At 44.2% G+C, this 18141-nt stretch overlaps 1 protein-coding gene across 7 annotated transcripts in view; it reads right to left on the bottom strand.

Annotated features, from left to right (window-relative positions):
- The window catches only part of LOC139265726 (phosphorylase b kinase regulatory subunit alpha, skeletal muscle isoform-like), a 259565-nt gene that overhangs the window by 164710 nt on the left and 76714 nt on the right, over positions 1-18141 (bottom strand). For all 7 annotated transcript variants that reach the window (XM_070883020.1, XM_070883021.1, XM_070883022.1 and 4 more), the window contains exon 12: positions 15286-15393. In XM_070883020.1, the coding sequence (XP_070739121.1) occupies positions 15286-15393 (108 nt within the window). The remainder of the gene's footprint in view (positions 1-15285; positions 15394-18141) is intronic.

The raw sequence follows: 18141 nt of genomic DNA, 5'->3' as shown, positions 1-18141 counted from the left end.
CCGCCACAACCAATGCCCTTTGGCAGCGCTGCTGGCTGAACATGGCGCTGCACCCCAAGGTGTCGTGTTGGGTCAGAGTACAATCCTGAGCACTCAAGCGAGTACGGAGGATACACTTCCTCTTGACTCGGAAGATGAACAGCCAGCTTTGTCTTTCACTCCAACACCTCCACCACGGCAGGAAGTCTTTCCATCGCCCGCTGCACGCCAGCGTCATCTCGGTCTGCGGGGACCAAAACAGGCGGGTGGTGTTAAAACACAGGGTGGTAAAGGACCTGGAGGAAAACGTGGCCGCAGGTAGGGAGGGGGGTTGTTTTTGCAATGTTACTGTTAAATTTTTTATAATTCATGTGTGTTCATAGCTGTTGGTGGGGGGGGGGGGGGGGGCGGGGTGGGAAAGAGGGTGTTGATAAAAAAAAAGGTAAAAATTTGTTGTTTGAAATAAAAAATGTTACCGAATTTAGCAATTGTTGTGCATTCTCTTATAGTTAAACATTTTTAGAATTCAAACAGGCTGCATACAGACAGGCTGTGAGAATACACAGACACCACAGTTAGAGCTTCTACGTGCAACTCAGCACATTGCATTAAGTCATCAATCAACTTGACATTTTAGGACCTTTGACAGCGAGCCAATTAAAGGTTAACAGAATATCAATTGAGCCAGTAAGGTCAAAGAAGGCGCATTCTTTTCTGTAAATTGATCAGGTATAAGAACAGCCATTTTGGCCATGTGTTCTCAAAAAGACAAAGGAACTGGCAATCAGCCAGAAGCTTGTTGCTGCTGCCAGAATACAAGTTATGGTAAAACTACAACCGGAGTTCGCATTTCATTGAAAATTAAGAGATCGAACAATTTTGGCGTCACGAACACGATCGCCGAGGTAAGAAACTGAATTTTGGACATCGGACCTACATACGGAGGTAAGAACTCCTCTTTATAAAAGTCCACGGTCAAAAGTCTAAATTCGCCTCTCCTTCTACGCGATTCCGAAAGCCTCCGGTTTGCGAACCCTCCGGTTGGTAGCCGGCTCGAGGTCCCATAGACGTCTAAACGTCAGCGGTGTGTTAGTTTATTAATCACCGACCCATTGATCAGCTAGAAAGCCTACGACTCGAGACCCCAGTAAAGAAATCAGTATTATGGCAGCAGGAGATAAGAGCAAAGAATTGCCTACAACTGTTAAAGGTGGGCAGGCATCACCTGAAGTTTCGAACAGTTGAAAGAATACATAGAGCAACAATTCAACTTATCTAAAACCTGTATTAAGATCGAACAAAAGTACGGAACCTCCAAAGGACAATGGTCCTTGGACGAGATCAAAAGGGTCTGGGGAAAAACGACACGTATGAAAAATAAAGAGCGAATCAGATGGTCCCTAGCCGTTATGGGACAGATCCGAAAGCGGAATGAAATTATAACGCGTTCCCAATATGATAGAGAACTGACCAGTACAAAGGACCAATTGCAAGCTGTTTGTGCACAGCTGCGACAGAAAAAACTTGAACTTGAAAAGTCGGAAGTGGAAGTTAAAGATCTTAAAGGTGAAATTAAAGAATGGAAAAAAATCATTCGGTCAAGAGACAGTAATAGGAAAAGGAAAATGTATCGGTCAATTCCCAGGGTACCCATGTTTGGATAAATTAAAAGCGCAAACCCGAAGACACGACCGAGGAATAGATACGGATTCTGAGTCCTCCGACGAAACAGTGTCGGAGGATGAAGAATTAGGGGTGCGCTTTGCCCTGTTTAAAAAAAGACGAGTTGTAGTCAAATCAGAAGAGAATGTGGATGAGGGCGGAACCAAAAAAACGAGGAAAAGGGTGTATGCAGAATACTTACTTCGTGATCCGGCAGACCCAGAGAAAATTGATAAATGGTCCAAAGAAAGGGGGAGTGAAAACGTGGGACCAATTGGACCGCTTAAGAAATATATATCAACTTCATCCCTGGGACGGAGTGCAAATTTTGACCAAAATGGTGCCAAAAACACAGGGAAGAAAATTGCACGACAAGGTAGAAGAAGCTTTGGGGCAGGATGAGCAAGAATTAGACGCAGGATGGGAGGCGATTAAACACTGGCTGCAAGCCTTCAGTCCAGCTAAGACAGACTGGGGAAAAATTGCAGCCTGCCAACAGAAAGGAACAGAGGAGGTCTTGGAGTATGACGAGCGGTTTAGATGCACGTGGCTAGAACATTCGGGTATGAATAATACGGATGAGGAAATGGATGAACAAGTGTTTGGACCCCTGAAAGCAGCGTTCGTGGCAGGTCTAAAGCCAGAACTGTCCAAAATGCTTCAGGTATTGTTACCGGACTGGGAAGGTAGAGGAACTACCTTTGCAGCATTGGTGGATCGATGTAACCAATTAGATCGGGATATGGGAGCTAAAGTCCGAGCCCTGCAGGCTGTGGGATGGAAATCCCAGGATTCCGATAAACAGTTATTCGGAAAATTACCCGCAAAATGTCATTATTGTGGGAAAGAAGGTCACTGGGCCAAGACGTGCAGGGCAAAACAGCAAGGTCGCGGCCGGGGAAGAGGACGCAGCCAGGGATACAATTCAGCCAACAAACCAGGCTTGTCACAAGATAATAACCTCATAGAAGCATTTAAGCGACTGACAATACAACAACAGAAAGAGTTACTTGGGATAGCAAAAAACGATTAGAGCCCGCCCTGGCCCCGCTCCTCGCACTAATGCAACAAAGGGGAGATGGGCTATATATAACTGTGAGGGTGGGTGATAAGGATGTGGACTGTCTTTTAGACACAGGGGCGGAATTAACATGCTTACCCCTACAATATGGAGACTTTTTGCCGTTGGATGGTAGGGCACGTACAGCCTATGGAGTTGGGGGCCATAAAATGGAAATTAAAAAGGACAACACCGGTACTTATAGGGCTGGGTCCACATGAACTAACCACGCCGGTCTGGATAGGCCCAGTGAATCAACCCCTTTTGGGAATGGACGTTCTAATCCAAATAGATTCATCGTTGCATTTCGAGGATGGTCGGGTGACACAGTCAATTAGAACTATGAAGAAAGAAGAATTGAAAGAACACCCAATATGGGCTAAAGATAAGAACGATGGAGCCTGCGTCATTTACAGGGACCAAGCCTCCATGCACTAAACAGTATCCCATCAGTCCAACTGCCATCGCGGGAATCTTACCGGTTATTCAGCAATTGGAGAAACAAGGGGTGCTTATTAAAACACATAGCTCCTCCAATAGTCCCATGTGGCCGGTACAGAAATCTAATGAGACTTGGCGTTTGACTGTCGATTATAGGAAAGCTAACCAGTGTATTGATCAAAAAACTCCTTTGGTCGCAGATCCCTTCACCATTTTTAATGCCCTCAAACCGGAACATAAATATTTCTCGGTTATAGATATGGCCAACGGTTTTGGTCGGTGCCTCTGGCACCGGAGGTTCGACAGTGGTTTGCTTTGCCGGTCCAAGGACAACAGTATACTTGGACCCGGTTACCTCAGGGTTTCCACAACAGCCCTACGGTATTCCACATGGCTTTACAAAGCCATTTGCGAGAATTACCTCCCCTGTCATCCACAGTCATCCAATATGTAGACGATATTCTGCTAGCTTCAAACACGGAAGAACAGCATGAACAAGATTTACGAGCTTTGCTGGACCACCTTTGGCTGAAAGGACATAAAGCCAGCATCGACAAAGCACAAATATCCCAAGAAGAGGTTGTATACCTGGGACAAAAGATTTCGCAAGGAAAGAGAGAACTTACCCAGGATAGAACTGCAGCCATTCGGGCTGCTAAAAAACCCACCACTATTCAAGAACTAAGGTCTTTTTTGGGATTGTGTAACTTTAACAGAAATTGGATTGACTCCTTCACACAGCTTGCTCAGCCATTGAATGATATCTTAAAGGGGAAACGTGCCTCTAAAGAAGCCATCACCCTCACTAAGGAACACCAAGAGGCCTTCCTGAGTTTGAAAAAGGCTTTGTGTTCGGCACCGGCTCTAGGAATCCCCAACAGTGGTAAGCCATTTACCCTGTTTGTCCATGAGAAAGAAGGATATATGACAGCTATACTGACACATGAACATGGGGATCGGCAAAGACCTATTGGCTATTATTCGGCAAAACTAGATGCCGTATCCCTCGGATGGGGAAGTTGCCCAAGGGCCATGGAAGCTACATGTCGAGCGGTAATGATCACTGCAGGTCTAGTCCTCGACCAAAAGCTGATTGTCAAGTGTCCCCACACCGTACACGCTTTGCTGTTTATGAATAGAATGTCTCAGGTGACGGCAGCTGGATGGACCCGCTGGACAGCAGTTTTGGAAGCTCCTAATCTCCATATCGTCCGGGCCAGCCCGGTTAATCCCGCAACTATGCTCCCGATGTCAGAATCGAGGGAGCAGGAGGGGGGAGAATGTGAAGAGCATGACTGCGTGGAGATTTCAAAAGAAACAGAAGAAGCAGCCTTAGCAGCAGAGGAGCCTCTGCACAACCCAGACCTCATCCTGTTTACAGATGGTTCCTCCTTTTTTGACAACGGTACCAGAAAAGCAGGATGGGCAGTTACAACCTTGTATGAGGTAGTGTCAAAAGGATGTTTACTCTCAGGAACGTCAGCACAACAGGCTGAGTTACAGGCCCTATCAGAAGCATGTCGAATAGCAGAAGGACAGACAGCTAATGTCTACACAGATTTGCGTTATGCTTTTGGAGTCGCTCACGACTTTGGTCTGTTATGGCGGAAAAGAGGATTCCTCACTGCTGCTGGTACACCTATCTGAAATGGAAAAGAAGTCCGAGACTTACTGGAGGCCATACAATTACCTCAGGAAGTGTCCATCCTGAAGTGTAAGGCCCATACCAAGGAAAATACCACAGAAGCACAGGGAAATGCCCTAGCCGACCAGGCAGCTAAAGATGCCGCCTCACAGGGCGCTCCCCCAGAAGAACCAACACAGATGTGCAGATTGAAAGCACTCAGGACTCTGACACGAGACCTTCAAACAATGCAAGGCGAGTGCTCCCGAGAGGAAAAATTGACATGGATTGAGGCAGGAATTAAGTTATGCGAAGATGATGTCTGGAGACAAAGAGTAACCGACAAGCCAGTCGCGCCACAAGCGCTTATGCCTTTTTTAGACCAACAGATCCACTCGTGGGGACACTTGGCCTCACAACAGATGACGGCATGGTTCCAGAAAAGCTGGTGGGGTCGGGGATTTAAAAAACATGCCCAGCTGGTAGTAGACCGCTGTGTGGTCTGTCAGAAAAATAATTCTGGACCCATCACGGTAATGCCCCAACTGAGGCCCCCTGCCCCTATCGGACCATTCCAGCATCTGCAGGTCGATTATATATCTCTTCCTTCATGCCAAGGATACACTAACATTCTTGTCATGGTCAACAGATTCTCTAGATGGGTAGAAGCTGTCCCAACTAAAAGAGCCACAGCCAATCACACTGCAAAGGTCTTGTGTAAGGATTACATTCCCCGATGGGGAGTCCCGAGTAGCATTGACTCAGATCAGGGAACACACTTCACAGGTGCTGTCTGCCAAGAAGTCTGTAGGTTACTGAACATTACATGGGATTTACACTGTCCTTATCATCCACAATCGTCAGGACAAGTAGAGCGAATGAATCGAACTCTGAAACAATGGCATGCCAAATATCACCAAGAAGGAACACCATAGCCCCAGGTACTACCAATAGTGCTATGTAGCATTAGGGCAACGCCAAACAGAACTACAGGTCTAAGCCCATTTGAAATTATAACAGGAAGACCCATGTCGCTGCCAGGAATATTGAATTACGGAAAGCTGATATTCACTTGATGAGTGACACTTTGTTATCATACTGTCAGAACCTAACCAATGCTATTAGTTCTGTTTCCTGACAGGTATCGGCAGCTTGGGGTAATCCATCCGAAGGAGGACACAACATAATCCCGGGAGTCTGGGTGTATGTGAAAAAGTTACATAAAGAACCTTTGGGTGCCAAGTGGGAGGGACCTTATCAAGTGTTATTGACCACCCAGGCAGCTGTCCAAGGAAAGAAAGCCTGGATCCACGCCTCACACGTTAAACAAGCACCCATAACTGAAGCTGAAATCTAATAACGACAATTACTTTTTGCCAAAATATATAAATTTACTGTATTACTGACTGTAGGTATTCTAGGCATATGCCTACTTCTCACTAGCCAAACCTCTGCACCAAAGGGAAATAGTAGAGTACCAAGGGAATTACATGTAAATACCTTTTTATATATGTCATACATTTATGCCAAACAAAGTAACATTTCCAGTTGTTGGGTATGTGCGCATATTCCTATTCACTCAAAGGGAGGGAGTCCCTTGAGGCCAGTTCCCTTGAATATCTCGGAAATGGCTGAGTGGATAATTAATCAAAACAAAACAGGCAACGCGTTTCAGGATACGGAAAACTGGGCACGTAAATGTAAGTCAGCAGGTTACAATCTGACTACCTTTGAAGGGCGGTACCAACCGTGCTACAATAATTCCAAACGGCCCACATTTTTTGTGATCACTAATACAACGGGAATAGAAAGACCAGGGGAATTGGTCTGTCTGATTAGAAACATCAAAGGAGGCCAAAATATGGGGTACAGTAACTGCTCCCGGAATTATAATATAATCAAGCCACAGAACCGTCCAAACTGGGCCGATGTGGGAGTTTTTAACATAACGGGGATCCTGAATAAAACAGATGGAAAAGCCTGGACAGGTCCCGGAGTGTTGCTGACAAAGAAACAGCTAACATTCATTGCCTATAATGGCACCTATTGGGTGTGTGGCCACAAGGCCTACCCTTGGTTGTCCCAGAATTGGACGGGATCCTTTATCATATAAAGTCACTGTCGGAACATTTACACCGGCCTAAGAGAGCTATCACAGAAACAGAGAGATTCTTTGCCATTCTGATCCCTGGGTATGGGACCGCCAAACTGGCAAGGGAATCCATTAACATGGCATCCGTAGTGGAACAGGTAGCCAATGATACGTCAGAGGCCCTAGTTAAAATCAATGCAGAAATGATAGCAATCCGCACAGGAGCCCTACAGAATAGACTGGCCCTTGACTACATCCTGGCTGAAAAGGGAGGTACTTGCGCCCTACTCGGAACTGAGTGTTGCACATATATCCCAGATAGCTCTGAAGAAATTACCCACTTAGCAGAGCATATCCAAAAGGAGGCAAGAAAAACTTAAGCAACCCCCATCATTCACTTTGTGGAGCGGAGCCACTGAATGGCTAGGTTCAATAGGAACTTCATTGGTGGAAGGTTTAATTCTATTCATTGTAATTATTTTACTTTTATATTGTTTGTTTATGTTGATTAAATGTTGTTGCGACCAGGCGGTTGTAGCTGCTGTCCCGCATGTGAGACACCTTGCAGGTCCCAGCAGACCGTCCGTACGTGGCACAGGGATATGTTATGCTTAAGGGAAGGTTGGTTGAATTAAGATATTGATTTAGATTAAATTGGAATAAGGTTAGTTAACCTACTAAAACCAGACTTCCATTGTGACCACGATGGAATTCGGGTTGGTGTAAATTTGTGTGGAAGCTACTAGTCCAGATATCTGGCGAAACACATCAACAAATTTTAGAAGGAAACTATGAAATTATTTTGCAGAATGTTTAACCAGTGATACCTGATGTTTTATGATTCAGTTTGTGAAAGAATCAAAGGGGGGATTGATAGAGAATTCAAACAGGCTGCATACAGACAGGCTGTGAGAATACACAGACACCACAGTTAGAGCTTCTACGTGCAACTCAGCACATTGCATTAAGTCATCAATCAACTTGACATTTTAGGACCTTTGACAGCGAGCCAATTAAAAGGTTAACAGAATATCAATTGAGCCAATAAGGTCAAAGAAGGCGCGTTCTTTTCTGTAAATTGACCAGGTATAAGAAAAGCCATTTTGGCCATGTGTTCTCAAAAAGACAAAGGAAGTGGCAATCAGTCAGAAGCTTGTTGCTGCTGCCAGAATAAAAGTTATGGTAAAACTACAACCGGAGTTCGCATTTCATTGAAAATTAAGAGATCTAACAGTTTTGCATTTGTTGTGCATTCTCTTATAATAACATAAGTTTACTTAAGTTAAGGAAATGTTGTACAACAAATTCCAGGCTAGTGCAGGCAAGGCAAAAATGTATCTCATTGCAAATGTAACTTTTGTTTAACCATAACTGTAAATGTAAATGTGACTATCCCCAATGAAAGTTCATGCAAAGCGTTCATAAATGAGCTGCTCACGCAACAGCTTAGCTGCCATGTAACTTCCACTGGGTACTGGTCTTCTGGGAGGGGGTGGGACCATGGCTAGATCGCCAGGCTGATTGGCCTCCCGAGGTCCTCACCAGACTCCTCTTCCGCCGCCACCTCCTCCTCCTGCTCCTGGCTGGCTGGCTCTTCTGTCTCCCCTCCTTCTGCAGGTGGATGTGCAGCTCCATCTAGCATTAGTTGTCCTCTCCTTATAGCTAGGTTATGCAGCATGCAATACACCACAATAAACTCAGCGACTTGGTCAGGGTGTACTGTAGACTGCCACCAGAGTGGTCCAGACATCTGAAGCGCTGCTTTAGGACTCCAATTGTCTTTGACGATGTTGCGTGTCGCTATGTGGCTTTTGTTGTAACGTTTCTCTGCTTCAGTAATGGGATTATGCAGTGGGGTCATCAGCCAGCTGGCAAGGCCATATCCCTTATCCCCTAGCATCCAACCATGACCTTCTGTCTGAATGTCAAACAGGTCAGGGATAGCACTCTCACATAGGATGTGCGCATCATGGTTGCTGCCAGGAAATGTAGCATTTACTGTCATGATTATTTGGTTGTGGTCGACAACAAGCTGCATATTCAGGGAGTGGAATCCCTTTCTGTTACGAAACACCTCCGCGTTCTGTAAAGGGGCTTTCAGGGCAATGTGCGTGCAGTCTATTGCTCCCTGCACCTTAGGGAAGTTTGCTATCCTCGAGAAACACAAAGCCCTACCGGTCTGTGCCTCCCTGGTCATAAGGTAGCTTATAAAGTCTATCCTGCGAGCATAAAAGGCTTCAGTCACCTGTCGAATGGCATACTGAGAGATACGGTAGATATTGCCTGCTGAAGCCTGAAAGGATCCTGACGCGTAGAAGAATAGTGCCACAGTAACCTTCACCTCAACGGGCAGTGCGATTCTGATGGTGCTGGAAGGCTGCAGATCCTCCTTGATGAGATGGAAAATCTCATCGATGACTTCCTTCTGGAAGTGCAGCCTCCTAAGACACCAGTTTTCAGACAAGTTGAGGTAAGATTGTGCTTCTTTGTACCTTCGTCGGCTGTACGCTCGCCTCCTCTGTCTCCTCTTCGATTGATCCTTTCAGAAACCAGCGTGTGAGCAGTTACGAGTAATGGCATAGAAAGCATAGACCCCATCACTATCAATAATTATTTCCTTGCTATAAATGCACTTTTCAGTAAAACTGCCTAATCTACTAAGCTACTATTAGTACAATTAAATATAAGTATAAATCTGAGTGGATCTATCTATAAAAGATAATTAAATAACTCTCAAATATCTTAGCTCGAGTTTTTTAGCTGCCTTCACCTTTCTTCCGAAATTCAAAATGGCGTCCGTGGTGCCCAGTTTGGTGAGGAAGGCCCGGGAAAAGAAACTATTATCCAGCAATGTTCTCGCCGAGCGATCAGCCCGGCGATGTGCTGGAAGTTCAAATCTGCGATGTGTGGGCGATCAGCTCGGCGAAGTGAGCCGAAACTTGGGGGCTTAATTTTCTGGTGATGTTGAGGCCTGAGTTTCCATTTTTTACTCAAAATGGGCGATAGGTGTCCGTTTTGAGGGATATATGGGCAATTTGAGATGGAAAGTCTAGCCCCAAGATTCTGAGGGGGATTGACAGGATTGACAGGGCAGATGCTGAGAGGTTGTTTCCCTGGCTGGAGAGCCTCGAACCAGGGGGCATAGTCTCAGGATAAGGGGTCAACCATTTAAAACTGAGATGAGGAGAAATTTCTTCACTCAGATGGTGGTGAATCTTTGTAATTCTCTGCCCCAAAGGACTGTGAATGCTGAATCGTTGAGTATGTTCAAGGCTGAGATACATAGATTTTTGGGATTCTAGGGGAATCAAGGGATATGGAGATCAGGTGGGAAAGTGGAGTTGAGGTTGAAGATCAGCCATGATGTCATTGAATGGCAGAGTAGGCTTGAGGGATCCTATGGCCTTCTCCGGCTCCTAATTCTTAGAGAAAGGCTCGCTCCACACAGTATTATCTGATTAAAAGTATTATGAATGCCATTTATACAGTCAGAAAATGGCTCTATTGTGAGCTCCACAGAGGAACCATGTGCACGAGAACATTTAAAAAAAAAACAATAAACCAGGCTGACAATGCTCTCAATTAACCAGACACCTCCAGGAGCACAGTCCTTCAATGCAGACTCCACTAACCTACTTCAGAAAAGATTACACCCGATTTGTCAGCAATATAAGACTCCTGAAAATGGTAGGATGCTGGAGACATTTAGAACCATTTTAACCTAACCTGCTTGCTGGGAAAGTGATACACTGATTGTACATCCTACTCGATTTTAAATATTAGGCTGGGTGGAAAACCTGTATTCCACCTGATTCTGTGGGTTTCTCATCTGGCGAGTTAGGTTAAAATCACCCCCAGTGAGTCAAGACAGCCGTGAACTCATCCATGTTTGGTTACCAATATCTCAATAATGCTGAAAAAATACTTAAAGTTATATTATACACATCATCATCATCATCATAGGCAGTCCCTCGGACTCGAGGAAGACTTGCTTCCACTCTAAAAATATGAGTCCTTAGGTGGCTGAACAGTCCAATACGAGAACCACAGTCCTTGTCACAGGTGGAACAGATAGTCATTGAGGGAAAGGGTGGGTGGGACAGGTTTGTCACATGCTCTTTCCACTGCCTGCGCTTGATTTCGGCATGCTCTCGATGAGGCTCGAGGTGCTCAGTGCCCTCCCAGATGCACTTCCTTCACTGAGGGCAGTCTTTGGCCAGGGACTCCCAGGTGTCAGTGGGGATGTTGCACTTTATCAGGGAGGCTTTAAGGGTGTCCTTGTAACGTTTCCTCTGCCCACTTTTGGCTCGTTGCCGTGAAGGAGGTCTGAGTAGAGTGCTTGCTTTGGGAATCTCGTGTTTGGCATGCGAACAATGTGGCCTGCCCAGCGGAGCTGATCAAGTGTGGTCAGTGCTTCAATGCTGGACAACGTGGACCATTTCCCATACCTCGGGAGCCTCCTATCAACAAGAACAGACATTGACGATGAGATTCAACACCGCCTCCAATACTCCAGTGCAGCCTTGGGCCGCCTGAGGAAAAGAGTGTTTGAAGACCAGGCGCTCAAATCTGCCACCAAGCTCATGGTCTACAGGGCCGTAGTAATACCCGCCCTCCTGTATAGCTCAGAGACGTGGACCATATATAAGCAGACACCAAGTCGCTGGAGAAATACCACCAACGATGTCTCCGCAAGATCCTACAAATCCCCTAGGAGGACAGATACACCAACGTTAGCGTCCTCGACCAGGCCAACATCCCCAGCATTGAAGCATTATACACACTTACATACATAAAATACAACTACTCAGCTAACCGCTTCATATCACTAATTTTCAAGAAACATTACTTGTCCATTCAGTGAAAATCTTATCAGAACTGGCATTTCCTATAACACACTAAGAGTAGTTAGTCCCCTCCCCTCCCCCCCCACCATAAAACTGAATGTGTGCCCAGGTTGCTTTTTACATATAATGCATACAGACATTCAGTTTAATAAAGTATTCACTGAAGACCACAAAGTCGTAATACACAGAATCGTGCCTGCCATTATGTAAATAGAGTGTTCCAGATCTCAGTTGTGCTGTTGAGGATGAACTAACCAGAGGCTCAATGCTTCCATATAGATGTAAATGTAATGGTACTCACAGGTAGTCACAGTAGAGCATGAGCCAGGGAGTGGAGCAGTTCAGCAACAAATCATGAGTGAGGTCGAGAAGCAATAAAGTGATTTATTGGACTTTGTTTTAGAGAAGGGGCACAGGACCAGAAAACGAACCATAGAATCAAAGAATCATAGAATGGTTACAATACAGAAGAAGGCCATTCGACCCATCGAACCCATGTCAGCTCTCTACAAGAGCGCCTCAGTTAGTCCCACTACCCCGTCCTATCCCTCTAGCCCTGCAAATTATTTTCTTTCAGGTACTTATCCAACTCCCTTTTGAAAGCAGTGATTAAGTCTGCCTCCACCACCCTTTCAGGTAGTGCATTCCAGATCCTAACCACTCACTGCGTCAAAAACGTTTTTCTTGTGGAGCCTTTGATTCTCATCAATCACCTTAACTCTGTGTCCTCTGGTTCTCGACTCTTCTGCCAATGGGAACAGTTTCTCTCTATCTAATCTATCCAGACCCCTCATGATTTTGAACACCTCTATCAAATCTCCTCTCGATTTTCTCTGCTCTAAAGGAGAACAAGCCCAGCTTCTCCAATCTATCCATGTAACTGAAGTCCCTCATCCCTGGAATAATTATCGTCAATCTTTTCTGCACCCTCCCTAAGGGCTTCATATCCTTCCTAAAGTGCAGTGCCCAGAATTGGACACAATACTCCAGTTGAGGCCGTACCAGTGTTTTGTACAGGTTCATCATAATTTCCATGCTTTTATACTCTATACCTCTATTCATGAAGCCCAGGAACCCGTATGCTTTTTTAACCGCTTTCTCAACCTGCCCTGCCAACTTCAACAATTTGTGCACATATACTGCTAGGTCTCTGTTCATGCACCCCCTTTAGGATTGTACCCTTTAGTTTATATTTCCTCTCCTCATTCTTTCTAACAAAATGTATCACTTCACACTTTTCTGCGTTAAATTTAATCTGCCATGTGTCTGCCCATTCCACTAGTAGGAGGAGAGATCAAAGAGAGAAGGGCTAAGAGATCAAGGAGCAGAGCAATTGGAGCTGGGGAGAGCAGCTGGTTAACTTAAACCAGGAAAGCAGCAACCAAAGCAAAATTAGATGACTTATAAAATTAAAATAACGATGAAAAGGGAAAAAAATCTTGCCTGTAGTTGGTAGATTAGGGAAAACAAATTAAAATCCAAAAAAAAACTTACATGTGCAAAACACAAAAAAAAAGTTCAGCATGCAGAAAAAAATTCTTCCAATATTGGTGTATGTTATTGGATCCAATTGGTCTATGCTAATAAAATAACACCACAGACCAGTAAGGTGGGGATCCAACTGGCCTGTGGTGTAGTGTGGTTAGTAAGGGCAATGACCTAAGGTCTCTACATTCTACAATCAACAACAACAATTTGTATTTATATAGCACCTTTAACATAGTGAAATGTTCCAAGGCGTTTCACAGGAGTATTAGGAGACAAAAAGTTTGACATCGAGCCACATAAGGAGAAATTAGGGCAGGTGACCAAAAGCTTGATCAAAGAGGTAGGTTTTGAGAAGCGTCTTGAAGGAGGAAAGAGAGCTGGAGAGGTTTAGGGAGGGAATTCCAGAGCTTAGGGCTGAGACAACAGAAAGCACGGATACTAATGGTTTAGTGATTATAATCAGGGATACTCAAGAGGGCAGAATTAGAGGAGTGCAGACACCTCGGGGGGTTGTGGGGCTGAAGGAGATTACAGAGATAGTGAGGGTCAAGGCCATGGAGGGATTTGAAAACGAGGATGAGAATTTTGAAGTCGAGGAGTTGTTTAATCGGGAGCCAATGTAGATCAGCGAGCACAGGGGTGATGGGTGAGCAGGACTTGGGTGCGAATTGGGACATGGGCAGCCGAGTTTTGGATCATCTCTAGTTTACGTAGGGTAGAATGTGGGAGGCCAGCCAGGAGTGCGTTGGCATCGTCAAGTCTAGAGGTAACAAAGGCATGGATGAGGGCTTCAGTAGCAGATGAGCTGAGGCAAGCGCGAAGACGGGCGATATTACGGAGGTGGAAATAGGCGGTCTTAGTTATGCTGTGGATATGTAGTCATAAGTTCATTTCAGAGTCAAATATGACACCAAAGTTGCAAACAGTCTGGTTCAGCCTCAGACAGACGTTGGGGAATGGAATGGAGTCAGTGGCTAGGGAACGAAGTTTGTGGTGGGGACAAAAACCATGACTTTGGTCTTCCCAATATTCAATTGGAGAAAATGTCTGCTCATCAAGAGCCAGAACAAGCAGTCTGACAATTTAGAGACTGAGGAGGGGTCAAGAGAAGTGGTAGTGAGGTAGGGCTGGGTGTCATCAGCGTACTTGTAGAAACTGACGCTGTGTTTTCAGATGATGTTGGCAAGAGGCAACATATAGATGAGAAATAGGAGAGGGCCAAGGATAGATCCTTGGAGGACAGCAGAGGTAACGATGCGGGGGTTTGAAGAGAAGCCATTTCAGGTGATTCTCTGGCTACGATTACATAAATAAGAGTGGAATCATACATTCCTAGATGCAAAACTTGCGTGGAAATGCCTCTGAACCGCAAATAAAATGCCCACATATCTGGTGGTCTGGGAGGTATGGAGATTTGCTGTCCTGGGGCTCTCCGGTACCCGCAGGAAGAGGCCTACATATCTCAGGGGCGCAGGAGGTTTGCAAGTGCCCCTGGGATCATGTAGGGCAGCCCAACGAATGACAGAAGGGAATCCCCATTCATGCTAATGGGAATTCCATATGTATGAAAACCCCATAAGCATGAATAGGAATATCCCGAAAAATACATCTACACATCAAATAAATTTTTAAAAACATCACATATTTAAAATTAATTAAAATGGCATTTAATTAAATATTTTAAACAAAAATTAAATTTTTGAAAAATAAATGCACATGTTTTCAAAGGGCTAAAATAATCTTATTTCACGGGTTTTTAAATGTATAAATTATTGATAACATTTTATTTTTCTGTTTTTTTAAAACTCTTACGTTGGTAAAAGCAGGCCTTACGCCTACTTTTACTAGGCGTAAGAAATTCGCTGGGCAGGAGTTGGGCAACTCTCAGCCCGCAGATGCCCTTTTCCCAGGGATGAGTTGGATCTGTCAAGAGAGTATGCCTAAACCCGGAACTTGCACGACCCCTACGTGCGCACGCGCACTTCGTACGCACCCATCGGGACCGCAAATTACAGCCCATAATCTTAAATCATACAGTCAGAAGAAATTACTACTTTTAAATATAGCAGTCCTTTATAATTGTGACATTTACCTCTGATACAAGGCTTCCGAGGATATACAAGGATTGCCCCCACATATGTGACAACTTGCCCATTGGGACCCTTGTGACAGTATGTGGATTTTGGCATTCTTCATCCACCTGGAAAACAAAATGATGTGCCAGTTACCAATTTTGCAGCATTCTCGAACTTCACAGAAATTTCAGAGGTGCTATAGCTTTATAAAAAAAAACAAAGTTAACCCCAAAAAACAGCACTCAAACATTAAAATAAGAGAGAAAGGCAAGAATCCAATGACCTGATAACTATTGGCCACATTGTTTAAAAAAAACCATTGGAATTAAGAGGTAATAGCTTATTGACGGAGTTGCTTTCAAAGTCCAGGGAATAATCAATACAACAGCACTTGAACCTCACCTGGTAGTCGATGGAAAAGGACAATCCATTGGTGGAAAGGACAAGGACAACAGCAAAACACAGAAATATAAAATAGAATACATAGTGAGGCGATATAATACTCAGGAGCATACATGTATTACAGAAGATAGAAAGCTTCCACCCAAAGTAATTAAGATGGCGGACTGGGTGAAGTATGAAAAGTAAGAGTATTGTGGAGAAGAGAATGGTAGCTTCTATTAAAAAATTGTATTCACTATACAATGTACAATAAATACAATGTATACTGTGAAATCAGTATTAAAAAGACCAAAAAAAACAAAACAACTCGTGTTCTGCAAATGATTGATTCTTTCAAGTTCAAACAGGAGTTAATGCAGTAAGGCAGATACTTAACAGAGTGGGTTTTAAATTTATCAAATTCAGTTAATGGGAGACCATATCTTGTAAATGTATCTTCATATTGGTCCAGTGCTTTAGTTTTCATGCAGCTGAAGCTTTAGCTTGATTACAAAAATGAAGTCCAAGTATTAGCTTGGTAGTTATTACTTTAATTCGATCATGGTGTTAAGGAGTGAAAATGAGCTTCAAAAAAATCAAGCTTAAGTCAATATAACATTGAAATTATATGTTTGATTGGCAGTTTTTTGAATTTAACAGTTAAGTAAATTCTGCTAGGTACTGATTAATAAACCTGCTTCTTTTTAAATCACGTGGGGAAAAATTGGGTACTGCCCTGTTTGGCAAAGTCGTTTGCACCCCCTGGGGATGCTAAAAGGAGATGCAAATGATCCGTATTTCTAGTCCACTGTGTTTTGATTTGGAGCCTTCGAGGAGAGATTTTTGAATGGAACTTCTGAAGAGAATAAGATAAGCCAAACAACTTCTGCAGTTAGTGAGGAAAATATTGTTTTTTTTTTAAAAACAGCTATATAGAAAAGTAATAGGCCTGGAAATTCCTGGGACCCCATTCTGCTTGCATAAGTGCAGCAGAGTGCAACTTACGCCTGTTAAAATTGGGTCATCAGAAATTGAGATCAGCTCATTTAAATAATGCTATCAGGACAAGAGCTAGAATCCTACCAGCAGGGAGTCAGATATGCCAAAAGAACCTGGAAAATTTAGAAAGGGTGCAACTTCTCTATTTAAAGGTCCTCAAACAGTTAAAGGGCTGAGTAGGTTCTTGAAAGTGGGACTGAAATGGCTAGAGCTAAGAAGGAAAACGGAAATCTTCTAATTATTGAGAGGCTGATGTGGAAACACTGCCAGCACAAATTCAAAGAATGGAGGAATTGTTCAAAAATCATGGAAAAGACCATCAAATGCTGCAGATGGACCATGTAAAAGGAGATCACTTTGGCTGAGATTGGGATCTCCAAATCCAGTGCCCTCCCCAACCCTCCTGCAAAACCCTTGCAATGCTGTAAGAAGTTTAATGATCTCACATGGCCAGCAAAGGCAAGACTCTTTTTTGATGAATAACATAGCAGATAACTAAAATCAGTGACATTTATGGTAATTCCAAAACATAATAGTAGTTAAGCATTGCCGGTTTAGATATCACAAGCCACCAACCGGGTTTCTTGTTCCGAAAGCAAAATTACTTGGCAGCACTCATGTTACATGTCTCATATCCTGTTATGCATGCCAACACACTGAAGCCTCACAACCTAGGTTCTTACTCCCTGCCATCTACTATTACTACCATCCATTCCACAAATACTGACCACTTGTGATTGCAGAAATCTGGAGGCTGCAATAGCCAATTAACACATTGGATTCCTCATTCAGGAGAAGACAGCACACAGGTTCAGGGAACACAAGGCTACTGGTGAAAGACGTGTCAAGTCTGGCATTTGGCACCACAAGAGGAGAAAGCAATGACCATAACTGATTTCCATTCTGGCCTAGCAGTTGGAGCTGGTGATGAGGGAGTCACTTCGCCTTTAGCGGGTTTGCGAAACGTATAATGAACTTGCTCAACAGCAAGAGCTTGTAGTCCCCTCTACCAATGGCATACCAGTGACCACTCATCCACCATGTCATGTACCTACTTCCTTGTACACAGCAGCCCAGAGACACCCACTTAAGTTGTAGATAATTGACATGTGGTAAGGCACAGTGTACAAAAAAAAGGATGCAGATTTGGAAGTGGAGCTCAATGTAGCTCAGTGGAGGATAAAGACACATCAGCTCCTGGCTGCAGAACAAATGGATTCTGATATCAGGGGTCCTGCCATGAAGGACACTAGCAGAGCATCAAAAAGTGGAAGCTCCATGTGGTCTCTCTGAAGATATACAGCAAACTGAATAGCAGTGGAGTCCACTGCCCTACTTTGCGAAATATCCAAGAAGGGTTCAACCCATTGCAGGGCAGCCTGGAGAAAATTGCAGCGACAGGAGCAACTGCACACCTTCCCCGACTTCATGGGAAATCCAGACATGTCAGTCAACTTGATGTGGAGGCACTAAATGAAGGTCCATGGGTCTTG

This window comes from Pristiophorus japonicus, chromosome 6 (genome assembly GCF_044704955.1).
Source record: "Pristiophorus japonicus isolate sPriJap1 chromosome 6, sPriJap1.hap1, whole genome shotgun sequence".
Classification (NCBI taxonomy): domain Eukaryota; kingdom Metazoa; phylum Chordata; class Chondrichthyes; family Pristiophoridae; genus Pristiophorus; species Pristiophorus japonicus.
Note: the sequence above shows the minus strand (reverse complement) of the source record. Positions and strands in the feature narration are given on the sequence as shown.